Source organism: Solanum lycopersicum, chromosome 5, assembly GCF_036512215.1.
Source record: "Solanum lycopersicum chromosome 5, SLM_r2.1".
Taxonomy (NCBI): domain Eukaryota; kingdom Viridiplantae; phylum Streptophyta; class Magnoliopsida; order Solanales; family Solanaceae; genus Solanum; species Solanum lycopersicum.
Genome location: NC_090804.1, coordinates 6,943,195 through 6,961,684, shown reverse-complemented (window position 1 = coordinate 6,961,684; position 18,490 = coordinate 6,943,195). Strand labels below are relative to the sequence as shown.

At 34.7% G+C, this 18,490-nt stretch overlaps 1 protein-coding gene across 1 annotated transcript; it reads right to left on the bottom strand.

Moving 5' to 3' along the window:
- Positions 1-16,668: 16,668 nt before the first annotated feature.
- LOC138348471 (uncharacterized) lies at positions 16,669-18,026 on the bottom strand. The gene is made up of 4 exons (XM_069297670.1): positions 17,661-18,026; positions 17,372-17,540; positions 17,167-17,321; positions 16,669-17,052 (listed from the first exon to the last, which is right to left on the bottom strand). The coding sequence occupies exons 1-4, from the start codon at positions 18,024-18,026 to the stop codon at positions 16,669-16,671; spliced, it is 1,074 nt and encodes a 357-aa protein (XP_069153771.1).
- Positions 18,027-18,490: the final 464 nt, after the last annotated feature.

The following is an 18,490-nucleotide window of genomic DNA, read 5'->3' as shown; positions in this document are numbered from 1 at the left end:
AGGATTCATCTTTAGGTCAAACTTCCTTAACCTTTCAAAAACAATTTGAAGGTCTTCAAGATGGTGTTCCCTTTGCTTCGTCTTTACCACTTAGTCATCGACATAACATTCCACCCTCTTATGAAGTATGTCATCAAATATGTTTTGTATTGCACCTTGATAGGTGGCCCCAACATTCTTTAGACCAAAGGGCATCACTTTGTAACAATATATTCCTTTCGGAGTTCAAAATTCAGTGTATTCTTCGTACTTTTGATACATTCTAATTTGATTATATCCCGAATACCCATCCATAAATGACATAGCTTCATGCCCAGTTGCAACATCAACCATGAGCTCAATGATTGGCAGAGGGAAGTCATCTTTTGGACACGCCTTGTTCAAATCTCGAAAATCAACACAGACACGTATTTGACCATTCTTCTTCTTAACAGGCACAATATTTGAGATCCACAAATGGTATTTCACTTCTCTAATAAATCCAGCTTCGATGATCTTGTTTACCTCCGCTTTAATTTGTGTGACCAACTCCAGACGAAACAGTCAATGTGACTGCTTTATAGGACGTGTTCCCTTTTTGATCCCCAAATGATGAATAGCTATGCTGGGACTAAGGACTAGCATTTCTTTGTACGACCAAGCAAACACATCCTTAAACTCTACCAATAACATAAAGAATTTACTCTCTTCTTCTGGTGTAAGAAGCGAACTAACGAAGATTGGACGTGGATCTTCTATAGTGCCTAGATTTAGTTCCTTGAGATCGTCTATGGTCGATTGTACGCCATTTTCCAATTGTGGTGGAGCCTCCTAGACATCATCATTTGCATCATCAACGTCTGGACCTTCTTCCACTGTTATGTGATAGGATGATTGTGTCAAGTTTGAATCTTCCACCTCGTTTCTCATGAAGACTGTGATGGCTTTATCTTTATCCTTCTTGGTTTCTCCATGTAATTGGTTGGTGACAATAACTGTGCTTCTTTTTGCCCTCAAAGAACCATCAGTGGTGATCGACAATACAATATTTCTCTTCATACGTGATGGGAAAACACTATGAATATCCTTGTCATCAATTATATTACCAGAATCTTGATTTCCATGCTCTAGCAATCTCCTTCTGGATAATGGCTTTCTTTTGGTTCCCAAGCAATGAACTACAGAGGTATTTGAGGTGGTGTCATATTCATCCACTTGTTTAGAGAATCCTCTCTTGCCTTTGCATTCCAATCTTTCAAATGCAGAGACACGAGGTGTCAATCTCCCAATGCGTTCAAACACCGAAGTCCACCGTGGTGTTTTACCCTCCTTAGCTTCCTCTGTCTTTTCTGTAGAGGTGTAGTGGGATGAAGTAACTTATTTATCCTTCTTAGAAAAAATTCGAAATGGCTCTTCTAAGTTGATTCCTAACCTAACCTTAGGAGTTGCGACATGATATCCTTACTTTCTTAACTGCATTTGAGACTTTGTAAGCCTGTGTATCTTTTCACCAGTGACTTCATCCCTGAGTTCTCCTAACTTCACTGGATTTGAGAAATCATAGCCCGATTTTTCAAACAATGTGAAGACCTTTTGATCAAAGTTCGCTTTTATCTTACCAATTTGGATATTGCCTTTGGAGGGCTCCAAAGCGACACACGGGATTTGCGCGACAGGGATAGTCATTTTCTCCTTCAAATGGTAGAGGGTTATGTGACTAAGTTCCTTCCTCGGTGGCTGGACTTGCTGAGTGCATTCCTCTAGCGGTGATTGTCCTTTTTTTTGACATTTACGTGGAGTATATCAAAAAATTGGTTGCTCATCATCCATATTAGGTTACTTTTGCACAATTCATCAATAGAGATACGAAGATTTTTCAGAACAACTTTTGGCATGATATTGACTGTCGAACCACCATTGATTAGTATGAGATTGAGATGTTGTTCTCGAATAGACCCTACAACAAACAAGGGTCTATTATGTAGCTTAGACCCTAAAAACAAGTCATCATCTGTGAAGGATATTGTAGCACAACATGGGGCAACTTTTTCATCACTTTGATGTTCTTTTGTTATTGTTGGATTATGCTCACCTTCATTTCCCTTTGTTTTATCTGTGCTGGAAATAACATGTTTGTACCAATTTAACTACCATAAAAGAATTTTTAAGGAAAGAATTCATCCAATGTAATGGGCCTTCGAACCTTCTGCGATGAAGGACCATTGATCTTTCGAATAGTACAAGGCTTGACACTTTTTGATAGTTGTAGTTTATCCACATCTCTCCTTGTCGCTCTTGTCTTAGGAAGTCGTATCCTAAGAACTGCTTGATGTCTCCGCTTTTTACGAGTAACCAAAGTCCAACCATCAACTTCATTTTCCTTGTGGTTGTCTATCTCTAGTAAACCCTCAAGAGTTTTCCTTGGAACATCAACTTTAAGAGGCGATAAACTTCCAAATTGCAAAAAGGTGGCGTTTGGAATAAATGGTGACCTTGAGCACTTCTTTTAATTTGGTGCTACACTAGCATGATTTGTGTCACGACCCAAAACGAGCCGTGAGTGGCACCCACACTTACCCTCCTATGTGAGCGAACCAACCAATCTAAACCCCAACGTTTAAAACATAATAAATAGAAAATAATGCGGAAGACTTAAAACTCATTAACGAAAACAATTAATAACTTCTAAAATTCAATAGTTATCATTCCCCAAAATCTGGAAGTCATCATCACAGGAACATCTATCCTCAAATTACTAAATCTAAGAGTATCTAAGAAGCTAAAATAACTAAACAGCTAGTCCATGCCAGAACTTCAAGGCATCAAGACGTGAAGAAGAAGATCCAGTCCAAGCTAGAAACAATAGCTCACCCTGAAATCTGACGTGATGAAGACTGGCTAGAGTTGCGGTTGAGTTGAAGACGATGGTACGTTTGCTGCACTCCACAAATAACAAAGAGAAAACATACAAGTAGGGGTCAGTACAAAACACAAGTACTGAGTAGATATCATCGGCCAACTCAACAGGTAGCAGCAACAAGTACAAGAATCATTGATAATAACGCCAAATACACCCATGAGGACTCAAGCCTCCATACCATACTCATTTGGGAAATAGGTTCATTAATTTGAGTATATTATCATAATTCAAGATTCATTCTCTTTATTCCTCTTGTGTCGGAACGTGACACTCCGATCCCCTAATACTACGTGTCGGTTCGTAACACCCGATCCCCTAATACTATGTGTCGGTTCGTGAAACCCGATCCCCTAATACTATGTGTCGATTCGTGATACCCGATCCCCTAATACTATGTGACGGTTCGTGACACTCGATCCCCTAATACTACGTGTTTTGGAACGAGACACCCTCGATGGTCCGTTGTGCCCATGACGGTCTGTCGTGGGATCCGTCGACCCAGACAGTTATTACCAGAAATAAACTCTACTACTCAAAACGACTAACAGGTCATTACAATTTGCCTCCGTTGTTTCATCTTGGTCAATGATGATTTTTCCTTCACTTACCAACATCATGACTTTCTCCTTCAAGATAAAACATTTACTTGTCGGGTGACCAAGGACGCGATGAAACTTGCAATATCTAGGATCACCAACCTTATTGATCTCTTCAGGCCTCTTAGACTCAGGAAGATCAATAACCTTCTTAGCCAGTAATTCCTCAAGAATCATAGGTACATCTGAATCTGGAAATGGTTAGACCTTTGCCTCTAACTCCCTCAAGGTTGAGCGTCGCCTCTCCTCCCTTGGATATTGACTTGGGGATTCTCATGACTTGAGATGCTCAACTCCAGGTCATGCACTCGTGTAGCAAGTTCTTCAAAAGTTCGCGGCTTGATTCCATGTAGTATGTATATAAGTCCCCAATGCATACCCTGAATGCACATTTCCGCAGCAGATATTTCAGAAAGACGATCTTTGCAGTCTAGGCTGAACGATCTCCAACGATTGATGTAATCCACCATAGGCTCGTCCTTTCATTGCTTAGTGTCAGTCAAATCCATCATGCTTACGGTTCGACGAGTATTGTAGAAACGATTGAGAAATTCCTTATCAAGTTGTTCCCAACTATCAACGGACTCGTGTTCCAGGTCAATATACCAGTCGAAGGCATTCCCTTTCAGCGAACGAACACATTGTCTTACCAAAAAGTCGTCATGTGTTCCAACATTGCTATAAGTTTTAATAAAGTGGGCAATATGCTGCCTCGGGTTCCCTTTGCCATTAAAATGTTGTAGCTTTGCTGGTTGATAATTTGCTGGCATTAATAAACAATCAATCCGTCTGGTATATGGCTTGGAGTAACACAAGGAACTTTGTGGTGTTCCGCCATTTTGAGCCCTGATAGTGTTTGTTATCATGTCTTACAACTGTTGGACAGATAGTGCAATAACTGAAGCAGATTGTTTCTCCTTTTGAAACTTGGTCGTTGTTCTCTTGATTCTCTCTCCTAAGTTTATCCACGGTTCAAGGTCCTTCAGTAGCGTATTTCTCGAATGTAGGATGATGTAGACCTCCTTGATATGTTGTCAATCTCTGGGACGTCGAAAGTGATTCGTCTTTGTAAGTTGATCTCCGGAAAAAACTCCGTTGATCACTCCTTCAAAGAGCTATGTCGTTGATGTTGTAGCTTTCTCCAATTGCAGAATGCTTGTTGAAGTCTTTTTTTTTGATCCCTTTGAATGTCATGCTCATCCCCTATTTATAGTTGTAGGGGGTGGATAATGCTGCATATGATTTTCCAAAGGATGTCATTTTGACACTTGGCATACTATAATTGGTTCTTGCACTTGACTGGGACTAACACCTCATTTTGACATGTGGCGTCACCTTGTTGGTTTCGGATTCCTAGTCACTATGACACATGACATGAGTTTGGGCTTCAAGGTGAAATGGACCTTGGACTTGAATTCAATAAAAATGGACTTACTTATTTGTAAAACCCAAATTAATTATTCAACCCAAATAAACATGGATTTTATCCAAATTTTGTATGAATTAAATCCAATAAAATTTGTGTGTCTACAGTAACCAAAGGCAATAATAAAAATGATAGTAATTTGTTATTTAATAGTAGGAAAAAGTTCAAATCTTTCAACTTTGAAAAAAGACTTATTGCTTTCGTTAAAAGTTTAGTACAACTATAACATTTTCGTTTGAAAAAAAACTCATTCATATCATTATTTATTAACTGAAAAAAATTAGTTATACATAATTATTTTTTATACGTGATTAATTATGATATTAAATAGGAAAATCTACAGAAAATGGCAAACTACCTTCTATATTAAAATAATATAGCTATATTATAATTTATTTATAATTTATTGTTATATATAATGAATAAATAGCAAATTTAACTTAAAACACCTTAAAATTTTTTTATATAATTTCAGCCTAATTTCTTTTTTCCCCTCTTTTCACGCTTCTCTCTTCCAATAGTCCCACTTTTTCGATTGTTCTTTCATTATCTCAAATCAATTCAATTACTTCTAAATCAACTTCACCTCTTTAAAGTATCCACAAAATCAGCATTTTTGCCCTTTAGATACTATTGAATACTTATAGTATACAATTATATTTTTAATACTTTCATTTATATTTGAATAGTTTACATTTTTTAATACTTTCTAGTGTATTTAGAGTTTTGTTGTCATTATGTTTTCTGAAAATGATTGTAGTAAGGTGTAGTCATATGAGTGTAGTGTAAGTTGAACAAATAAGTCTTTGTAGAGGGTATACCTTCCAAATTAGTATATTGTGTCATATATATAACCATTGAATATTTATAGTGTGACATATCATTATACTTTGCATTCGAATACTTGTACATTTTTAAGTACCTTCTAGTGTATTTAAAAGTACGTTGTCGTTCTGTTTTCAAATTATTACCTGCATTAATTTTGTTTTGTCTCAATGCATCTTTTATTTGAATGTGTTGTCTTGTATGTATGCATAGAATTAGATTACTAAGCAGGTATTAATGTAAAAAAATGCAGTTTCATATGTTATTTTTTGTTTGAATATTTTTGTATAACATCCTTCAATGTCAACTTATCCATGTATATTTGATTCATCATTATCTCCTTTTGTGATCGGTTCGTAATTATTTAATAATTTTCACTATCAAAGGTTGATCGCCAAAAGTTGAAACAATTGGCAATGTATCTTCGGCACCAATTAATTCTTTACTGTATTCAAGTTGCAACACATCACCTTCAATTGAAGTATCTCCAAAATCAGAATATACTATATAATTATAAAAAAAAATTCTTACACACAAGGGATATACTCCAATTGACTGTTGATAATTTTCAATTAAACATATAGGCACACCCACTTACGTATTATCATAGGTGTGTCGTTACTTCGACTGTGTATTTAATTTTCATACACTTTTTTGTAAGATTGATGTTCAATTGTATCGGAATCAAATCAACTAAATCAAAATAGGAATCATATTTCTTCAATACTATCCCGTCAATGCTATATTCACATAACAATTCTCTTCGCTCCATTTTTCGAAATGCCGAAACAAAAGTGTGATAGTAACCATGAAATTATATTTTTTGTTTTAGGCATTTAATGAAGAAAAAAGAAACATAAAACTGATCAGAAATCCTAAAAGGTATAAGTCAGTTACATTTTTAAAGTGCCAAATTAGTGGATTTTAAGGGCTAAAAAATAGCATTATTTGTTAAAATAACTAATTGACCTCATTTAGTGGAAAATTATTTTGAATGTATTTTTGTATTGAAAAATAAATTATGGAATTCAACCATTTTAACCCAAAATGTAGCTATTTTTTTAAAATATGATACTTATAGCTATATCAATCTAATAATCCTAAAATTATAGCTATTTTTTGTAAGTTATACTTTTAAATAAGTATCTCTACTTTTCCAGAAGAATTAAAAGAATAATATAACAAATTATCTTTTGATTAGATTTCAAATTCAATTCAATTTGTAAATAACAGCATTCCAAAACGGCCTGGGTATTAAACATGATTAAATGATGTGTTACACCTTCTAAGAAATTTAATTAGGTACAGTTGGACATTTAATTTATTTTGGTACTGGTTACGTTTTAAAATAAATATTTTCTTTTTCTAATTTAGTTATTTTTATTGTTAATCGTTATAAATAAAATAACACATTTTTATATGAAGTAACAATTTAATTTTTAAAATATCTATTAATCTTTAATGAAATGATTTATAATCACATAAAATATATTTATTAATTTAACCTGATTAAATACTTTTAAGGAAAATATGATTCTTTTATAATGCAAAATTTATATATTAAATGAGAATGTTTAGAAAAATAAAATCATTTTTTTAAAAAAAGTTAAATATCTGTGAAGAAGCTCTATTAATGGAGCTTAAGAAGATGGAGAAGAAGACGACAGAAGAAATTCAAGAAGAATTGGAAATTTCTGTATATCAACATATGTGTTTACATCATCTATATATACAATACTATTTTGAGTATAAAATGACAGCTAATTATTCTAACTAATTACTACTTTCTAACTAACTTGTAACTAACTAACTAACTAACTAAAATATTAAAAAGAGTACATGATTAGTTTATAAATCCTTTTAACACTCTCCCTCAAGCTAAGAATTGAAAAATACATTTTTCATTCCTAGCTAGTCAATCAGTTCTTCATGTTGAGGTTTGCACAACCCTTTAGTAAGTATGTCTGCTTGTTGTTCTCTTGTTCCTAAGTATTGTGTCTGAATAAGTCCTTCAAGTATCTTCTCTCTTACACAGTGACAATCTATGTCAAAATGCTTTGTTCTTTCATGGAAAATTGGATGAGCTGCTATTTGAATAGCAACTTTGTTATCACAGAATACTTTCACAGGCAACTTTATATTCATTCCCAGCTCTTTGAACAGACCTTTTAACCAAACTATTTCAGCCACGGTAGTAGCCATACTTCTGAATTCTGCTTCTACAGAACTTCTTGATACTGTGCTTTGTTTCTTTGATTTCCAAGACACCAGTGCCCCTCCTAGTTTGATCATATAGCCAGTTACTGATCTTTTTGTTTCTACACAAGTCCCCCAGTCTGAGTCACAATAAGCTACCATTTCATTTCCTTTGTTGCTTGGCATAAACAGTCCAAGACCTGCAGTTTCTTTTATGTATCTCACTACTCGAAGTGTTGCTTCCATATGAGATATTTTTGGTGAATGCATATATTGACTGAGAACTTGTACTACAAAGGCTATATCAGGCCTAGTCATAGTTAAGTATAATAACTTCCCTATTAGTCTTTGATATTTCCCAAAATTATCAAGAAGTGTATCTTCTGTATTAGCATTCTTTCTAGTGAATTCATCAAAAACAGTAGATGTTAACTTGTGATTAAACTCCAAGGGTGTAGAGGAAGGCTTACAACCTGCTAATCCCAACTCAGACACAAGTCCTAGAGCATACTTCCTTTGATTCATCAGTATACCTTCTGTAGATCTAGAGAATTCAATTCCAAGAAAATATTTAAGCTCACCAAGATCTTTCATTTTGAACCTATGTTGTAATTCCTCTCTTATTTGTTGTATATGACGCAAAATGCTTCAGTAACAAGGAAATCATCAACATATACCAGAATGACTAGAAGCTCTTTACCTATGTTCTTAGTAAAGAGTGAGTAATCATAATGAGACTGTTAGTTTAGAGTAAGAGACATATTGTAACATAGGATATAGACATGCATTTTGTGCACTATGAGTCACATATGAATCCAACCATATAGGTGGCTTAGATTGTCTAGAAGATCTTCTGAGAGAAACCAAGGGTACTGTAATATTAGAAGAAGTCTGAGACTGTATAGAAGTTATAGGATTAGGAACTGAAACAGAAGTAGTATCGGAAACTGATACAGATGAATCATTATATGAGCTATCAGGAAGATCCAAAACAGGAAACAAATGATCTGGAAATGATTTAAGATCCTTAAAAGGAAATACATCTTCTTTAAACACAGTATCTCTGCTTATAAAAAATGATTTGCAAGTCAAATTATACAGAATATAACCTTTCTTAGTCATTGAGTACCCCATATGCACAGCTGGAACAACTCTAGGTGCAAACTTGTCTAGAGTTTTAGGATCTGTAGCATAGCATAGACTCTCAAACACTCTAAGATGCTGAAGACTAGGAACTTGTCCAAACAATTCTTCAAAATCACTATGTCCTTGTAACAACACAGTAGGTAATCTATTCAATATATATATAGCAGTAGTAACACAAAACCCCCAAAACTGTAGAGGTACACCAGACTGAAACCTTAGTGCTCTAGCCATGCCAAGAATAGACCTATGCTTTCTCTCAACTACTCCATTCTGTTGAGGAGTATACACACATGAACTCTGATGTATAATCCCATTAGCCTTGAATAGATCATCCATTTGAGTATTAAAAAACTCTGTTCCATTATCTGTTCTTATACACTTAATACCTAAACCAAATTGATTTCTTCCCAAGCTCATAAAATCTTTTAAAACTACCACAGTATCTGATTTAGTGTGTGGTAAAAAAATCCAAGTATACCTGCACATATCATCCAGAAGTGTTAAAAAGTATCTTTTGCCATCATAGTTAGGAACTCTTTAAGGTCCCCATACATCACCATGTATAATATCAAAAACTGAAACTGAATTAGAGATACTAGTAGTGTCGCGCCCCATTTTCGCAGAAAACGGATTTTGTGCACGACCTAACAACTCTTTTGGGATTTTGAGTTTGGAGTCGCTACCTAACGAGTTAAGGCGCGTTAGGGCACCTATCTAAACTAACTAAGTGGACATCTTCATACTGGGGCAGAAATTTTGAGTAAACTCAAAATTTCACCAAAAGTTTCTTCTCAACAAGCAGTCAGCTTACAACGAAGATTAAATGATAGCTCCACTTTTGAGACAGACGTTGTAAAGTCTCAACCTATGACATGATCAAAGATTCGACATCAGCTTTTATTAAATGATAATTTCAAAATCTTTCAAAGTTTTTTTTATTTATTTATCTTATTTTATTTTTATTTTTATTTCTATTATTATAATTATTATTTTTTTCTCTCTCTTCTTTTTCTTTCCTTTCCCTCTTTTTATGAAAAAAAAACAGACGCTCGAAGAGGTGCGGATGGCAAGCCAAAGGAGCACGCTGCGCCAAATCATGGATACAGATCAACCTCCCCCCCTTTAAAACTAACTATTTTTCTTTGAATGTAGAAAATACAGGTATGTATACAAAGGCAACCACAACAATCAACATCACCACATTTGAGCCCGACATATGACACTCGATCCTTCCAATAAGGCGGACGCCCAAGCTACTGTATTCCCTCAAGCAACTGTTGTGCTGACAAATTACATTATGCCCGATATTGCATCATTTTGCACCTACGCCTGATATCACACTATGCTCAAAGAACTACATCATTATATTATGCCCGAGAATGCCGAAATGCATCATCGCATGTGCTCGATATTTCATGTGCCCGAGGAAATACATCATCGCATATGTCCAATATTGACTTATGCTCGAAGAATTGCGTTATTGCATGCGCTCGATATTTTATGTGCCCGAAGAAATGCATCATTGCATGTGCTCGATATTTCATGTGCCCGAGGAAATACATCATCGCATATGCCCAATGTTGACTTATGCTCGAAGAATTGCATTATTGCATGCGCTCGATATTTTATGTGCCCGAAGAAATGCACCGTTACATATGCTCGATACTGCTTGTGCCCGATATTACATTATGCCCGAAGAAGTGCATCATTGCATTGTGCTCGATATTGCATGTGCCCGAAGAAATGCATCATTGCATGTGCTCGATATTGCATGTGCCCGAAAAAATGCATCATCGCATTGTGCCCGAGACTGCATTGTGCCCAGAGTTTGCATAAGCTCAAGATTGCATCGTGCTCGAAGTTTACATGCGCCCGAATCAAATCAAGTCACAAGAGTATCAACAGATGCCAAAAACAGATAAGCTCTCTTTACTCATTACTTATATCCCAAAGGCGTCATCCTCCAAAGGCATCATCTTTCATGGCCTGCGGACTTCATGTCATGGCCTGAGGACTTATTTTATGCATATCATGTTCCTAAGGCGTCATAGTCTTAAGGCATCATCCTCATGGCCTGCAGACATCATATCATGGCCTAATGGTTTAATTTCTATCTATCATGATCCAAAGGTGTCATAGTCTAAAGGCGACATTTTCATGGCCTACAGACAACATTTTCATGACCTGAGGATACACTTTGCATATCATGGCCCTAGACATCATAGCCTAAGATGTCATTTTTTCACGATCTTAAGGCAAACATTCATGGTCAACATGGGAATTGCATCATGTGTACATTTTCCCCGCTTATTTTGATATATATGTTCTAATTACTCCATTTAAGTTTTATTACAAGTTACAGATGTGCAAATTACAGACAAAGTCGCCTTTTGAACGGCTGTTCACTTGTTTACAAACAAAGGCTCCGACAAATTCTTGACTACTCGCACTATCGTTTCGCTACTCATCTATCATTCAGGCTACCATGAAGACATCTTCGGATTCAACTCGCCACTGTGACCTACTGTCTCTTCATCTAGGCTCGTCCGCCTTACAATGCGACATCTAGGCTCGTCTGCCTTACAATGCGACGTTTAGGCTCGTCTGCCTTACAATACGACATTTAGGCTCGCCTGCCTTACAATACGACATTTAGGCTCTTCATCCTTACAATAGGATGTTTAGGCTCTTCCGCCTTACAATAGGATGTTTAGGCTCATCTGCCTTACAATACGACATTTAGGCTCGTCTGCCTTACAATACGACACTTAGGCTTGTCTGCCTTACAATACGAAATTTAGGCTCTTCCGCCTTACAATTGGATGTTTAGGCTTTTCCGCCTTACAATAGGATGTTTAGGCTTTTCCGCCTTAAAATATGATGTTTATGCTCGTCTGCCTTACAATATGACGTGTAGACTCTCCTTACAACCAGATATTTTCGTCTATATTATTATAATCTTTATAGTATCCAATCTATTGGAGTTTGACGTTTATCTTTAGAGATGGGTTTCAATCTTTCAAGAAGTTAAAGACTATCAAGGATTGCACTACGTCTCAAACAAATACGCTTCTTATCATCTTTTGTCATTTATTTAGAACTCATATTTTATCATTATTGGTCATACATTATTCATAAGCTAACATTTTATCTAGAATTTGCAGATATGATCGATCGCCCTTGATCACAATTATCATGCTATCCTCTATCACAACAAAGACTCTATCAATTCTTCGTTTTTCATACTTCGAACCCTTGCTCAAATGTTGAAAACCTCACTCTATCATGCTCTTCCTGCTTATCTGTCACGCTATTCTAGCCTCTCAATCTCTCTTTTCTCGCTACTCTATTCTTATCTATTCAAGCCGATATCGTGCCTTTCAAATACCTTAGCGCTCTTTCAATTTTTAAGAGTTTCATTTGCTCTTGAATCTAGAACTACACACGACCTGATTCTCGTATAACCAGAGATATGTAGGTGACTTAAAACCAAAGTCTCGGTCGTACCCTTTTTCAACTCTATATCGTTTCAATTGATCCGCTGACATCTGTCGTCGGTCGGACAAAATCGGCTACTAAGTCAACGTTGGTTGCCTGACAATTCATTCTTCCTTCTCAATCAACCAAGGGGCAGCTGTTGACACCCAATTTTGACCGACCTTTGACCATTTTTAGGAATACTATTCGATTAAATACGTATTTTAATTTTAGAATTTTTAATCGACTTTGCTTGAAAATTATATATTTTAGTATGTTTTACTCTATAAAATTATCGTAAATATTATTAAAATATTTTAAAATTACTAATGAATTCCAAATATTTTAAAGTTTAAATGATTTTTCAATTATATTAATATATGTAGTATTTTAATTAAATAGTAATTCCTACACTTTCCTTAAATTTTAAATTCTAGCCTATTCTATCATAATTTCTTTCAATTCTGGCCACTTCAATTAAAATTTTATTACAATCATAGCCACTCTTTCATTTCAATTCTAGCTACTTTAATTGCAATTTTAGTCATTCTATATATTTGTCAATCTAATTTCAAAACATCATCTTTTAATCTTATCCGTCCATCTTAAAATAAATTCAAAATCGAATCCTAGCCCTTTATCTCTTATCAAATTCTACGGTCAAGATTTAACCTCCTATTCTTCCTAAATTCTAATACCCTAAATGACTAAAAAAAAACTCACTCTCTCTTCCTCCCCTCCCTCTCTCCAGCCGCCTCTCTCTCTCTCCCCATTCTTTCCGGCGAGCTTCCCTTCTCCATAGCCGTCGCTCCTCTTCCTCTCTCTCTCCATGCCCGAACCCCCTCTTTCTCTCCTCTTCTCCCTCTAGTGTTGCTCTTCCCTCTTCCCGACGAGGAAGCTGCTGTGGCCAGCAGCTGGACAGCAGCAGGGGAGAGCAGCAGCAGCCAGAGACAGCAGCTGCTGGCAGCCGCCGCCCTTCTCCCCTCTTCTTCTCTCCGTTTTCCAGCAGCCGGCCCCTCTCCTCTCTTCCTCTCTTCCTCTCTTCCCCCGTTTCTCCCCCTTTTCTCCTTCCCCTGTTCTCTTCTTCTTCTTTTGCAGGGAGAAGCAGCAACAAAGCAGCATACTCCGACGAGAGCTTCTGGAAAATCAAGTTTTGTGAAAAGATGGATCTTTAAAAGATCCATCCGGGTACATTTCTTTTAATTTTACTATCTCATCTTTTGATAATACTTGTTCTTCTTTCATTTATAATTTGGCTGGGATTTTAAAATATAAATGTTGTTATGCATATCATGAAAACTTACTAATTAGATCTTAAGATTTTGAATTTAATCGTTTATGGGTTGTTAGTTCGTAAAATTAGAGTTCTTTAGATTAATTGCAGGCACATATAGTTCTTAACATTTCCCTTTTAATAGTATGGTCACCATTTGCTGGTGACAAAATTGTGACTTTGAGATCAATTGTATGCATTAAAAGTATTCGTTTCTTATTCGAATATGAGCTAGATTCTTGACTTATTTGGTTTGCTAACATTGTTCCTTGATAATTGGTATAGATTGCTTATATATTGTGTGGCATATTTTTATTTCCTCTTGATGTAATAAAATAATAATAATTGGTGAACTATTTAACCTCACTCTTTTCCCTCTCTCTTGCTTGTTTAATTGAAAATTGATTAATCGATGCTAAGACAATTTTATCACCATATATGAATTCGGACAAATCTTATGTGTTGGTGAGATAATTGTGCCTACTATTTTATTTACTAGTGTTAATTGATTGTAATTACCTTTGTTAGAGTTGATTGGATTCTTACTTGTTTTATTTTTGATGAAATTATATTTTTTTTAGGTTAATATAAAAATAAATAAATAATTTTGTTGATTTAGTTTCTCTCTTTTAATAAGGAAAATGTTATATCAATTGATTCACGTATTCCTTAATTAAAACTTGACAGATTTCCTACTTGTCTATTTTGGTAAAAAATAATTTAGAATAAAGTTGTTTTTGACTCCTCTTTATTAAAAAGAAAAAAATAATATTTTGGTTTTTTTATTTAAGGAAAAAATATATTATCCTCTCTTAATTTATTCTTACTTGTTTATATTTGGTAATGAAATATTTTAAAATTTTCTGATTGGGTCCTCATTTATAATAAGGAAAATAGTATAGTTAATTGATTCCTTTAAAATACTTCTTTTCCTTATTTGTTTACCTCTCTTTGCTATATAAATAAGACCCCTCCCTTCATTCATCAACTGACAATTCTCACGCTCATCCACTAACTCTTACAAGTTCTCTAACTCATCAACTCAACAACTCATACACTCTCAATCACAAGTTCTCATCACTCTTCATTCTCATTGCTCTCTTGCTACTCTAAATACATTAAGATTTCAATAAACATTCAAGTGCTCTTCTTCGCTATCTTGCTTTTTGCTTTTGTTCGAGTAAAGGTTGGATCAACTTGCTTTTCATTGCTACCATTTCTAATCTACTCAACCGTTATTTGACTGCTTTAACAGGTTTCAAACTTGAAGTCCAAGTTGAAGATTAATTGAAGAAAGATTTATTTGTTTATTTGAATGTATATATATATATATATATATATTTTCTATTTTTATTTATTCGAATGTTGTAACAATTGTAACTCTAAAGATCATATATATAAATTTATTTGGGGGGTCGTCTAGGGGAGGGGGATTTATATGCTTACTTGTTCATTAAATTTTTTAGAAATCATGCCTATAGGTTTGTCTTTAATCACCTAGAATTATTGTTTATAGGTGTTATAATCCAATCAATTGTTTGATGCTTTGTTAATAAGTCTAAAAAATAATAAACTAGATTCCATTAATTTTTTAAATGTTAAAATCAAATCCTAATAATCTAGTAGGTTGTTAGATGTTAAAAATATATTATAAATTTTCATTTGTCTTATCACGTAGAAACTATGCCTAAGTATTAAATTGTTCATATCATTTATAAAATCATGCATATATATGTTACTCTGTTTTTTTTTACATCTAGAAATCATGTCTATAGGGTTGTAAATAAACTTTTAGCATATCCATAAAAAAAATAAAATTTATTTGTGCATATTTGAGCCCTCCCCCTAAAATTAGTTAATATTATTTAATTAGTAATCCTATTTGTTTTCCGCATTCATGATGCAATTTTTTTTTCTTTTTCTCTTAATAATACTAAATTAGAATCATTTCATGCATTTAACTTGGCTTTAAAAATATTTCATATCAAAACTTGTAACATAATTCTCTTAAAAAGTCATTATTCAATCTTCCTTTAAAACTTTGGATTGATTTTGACATTGTTTATTTTGAAAATAAATTATAAGCACTATCTCCTAACCTATCGTTAGTGGGAAAGTCAAAGGAACTACGAGGTCTAGTTCCAATTTTTAAACCCGACGCATCCTCGGAAGTACCACCTACCCATGAATTTCAAAAGAATTATGTGCATTTATGTGTAAATATTTATGTGCCTACATGTAAACTAAATCTTTTAAATCATTTTTTTTCAAAAACATAAACTATTTTTAGACCGACCTCAGATCAAAATTGTTTCTATGGTGGAGGAGCGCGATCAACAATATCGTGGCATCACCCCTATAAAGAAACAAACATTTTTTTAAAAAATAAAAATTACATATTCAAAACTTGCTCAATTTTCAAACTTTACTTTTGCACATATTAATTGCTTAATATTTGCCAATTTTGTCTATAACATAGCCTCGTATGTTAAATAAATAAAAAATAAACTTGATTGTTTATTATTGCTGTCATCTAGCCTCGCATGTTTAAATTAATAAATAGCCTTAATTGTTTTATATTTGTTATCACTTAGCAAGCATATTAATGAATAATAATGAAGTGACCTTGATTGCTACTTGTAACCCCCACATAGATTGCATGAGATACGGCCGGGACCCACGCTTGTGGACCTCGAGGGATGCCTAACACCTTTCCCTCGAGGTAATTTGAACCCTTACCCTAATCTCTGGCTCATTGACCTTAGTTAGACTTAGTTAGTTTAGATAGGTGCCCTAATGCGCCTTAACTCGTTAGGCGGCGACTCCAAACTCAAAATCCCAAAAGAGTTGTTAGGTCGTGCACAAAATCCGTTTTCTGCGAAAATGGGGCGCGACAAGTAGGAAAAGGCAGTCTTGATTGCTTGGCAATTGGACATATAGAACAACTATTATCGTGTATAGGTACAATGTTCAATTCCTTTATTCTACTTAGCACTTTTAGAGGAGCATGTCCAAGTCTTTTGTGCCATAGACTACTTATAGAATCAACAGTAGAATTAAAGCTAATAGGTCTAGTCCTTTTACATGCAACTTCCTTTGCACATTCTCCAGAAGAAACTTGACCATTTGAAAGCTTTGTTGTGACATCAGTATTGAGGATATACAGTCCTTGATTCTCTTTACCAATACCCAGGACCCTCCCATTGAAGAGATCCTGAAAAATGCAAAAATCAGGAAAAAACACTACAGCACACTCCAATTGTTTTGTTAGTTGTGATACTGATAGGAGATTATACTTAAATTCTGGAACAAACAACACATCCTTTACTAGTTTGTCCTTAAGAACCAAAGATTCACCAACATGACTAATAGACACCTGATCACCAGTAGGTAAATTCACTTTCATACCACCCTGAGCATCAGGATTTGTGGACTGACTCATTAAACTAAAGTTGTGTACCATATGATTGGAGGCACCAGTATCTATAATCCACTTAACATGTGACATATTAGACATTAGAGTTGAAAATTACCTGATGTCCCTGATAGACCTGCAGTAGCTACATTGGTCATTGTATCCACCTCTTTACTCTTCCCTTTTCTCAGCATCTGCAAAATCTCATGATATTGCTCTTGAGTAAACATTGACACATCATGTCCTGATGTAGTATCATTAGATGACTCATTTTCTAGTATTAGAACCTAAAGCTGAATCAAACATTCCAGACTCATTGCCAGCAGAAGCATTATTTGCATAAGAAGATGTTCCTCCTTTCTTTTTAAGATAACCATGGAGTTCGTAACGAGTTTCTTTTGTATGACCTTTATAGTGACAAAATTCACAGTAGAGTTGTGATTTTCCTGCAGAGTAACTAGTTCTTCCATCTCCATATTCCTTATTTCTATATCCATTATTATGAAAGCTAGACACTCCTCTTCCTGTTCTGAGGAAGCTCCATTACTATTATTGTAGTATCCACCATTTCCAGATTGTGAACTAAGAGGCATCCTATTACTCATCAATGTTGTTTCAGATAAACCTTCTACAGAGGAAGATGTATTTCCTACACCATGTGTTCTTTGACTCTCAACACTAATAATCATAGCATAAGCCTGATTTACACTTGGAACTGGAATCTGCATAAGAACTTGACTTCTTGCATGAGCATAAGACTCATTAAGTCCCATCAGAAATTGCCACAACTTTTGAAACTGTAAATGCTCTATGTATTGCTTAGATTCATTTTAAGCACATGAAGGACAAGGAATCAATGTTTCAGCTTCATCCCACAACTCTCTCAATCTTAAAAAATAAATTGACATAGAAGAAGTTCCTTGTGACAGAGTGACTATTTCTTTGTGAAGATAAAAGGCCCTAGATGCATTGACTTTATCAAATCTTTCACGTAGATCTTTCCATACTGTATGAGCATCAGATCCATAGATTACTGTACTATTAGACACGGTATTCATAATCTACCCTAGAACAATTGCATTACATCTATGTCATACATCATGTAAAGATTCAGAATACATCTCCTTTTTACCTAGTAGAAATCCTAGCTTGTTTTTTCCAAGTAACACAAGTTTTAAAGATTTGCTCCACAAAGAATAATTTTTAGAACCCAGTAATTGAATTGAAATCAGAACAG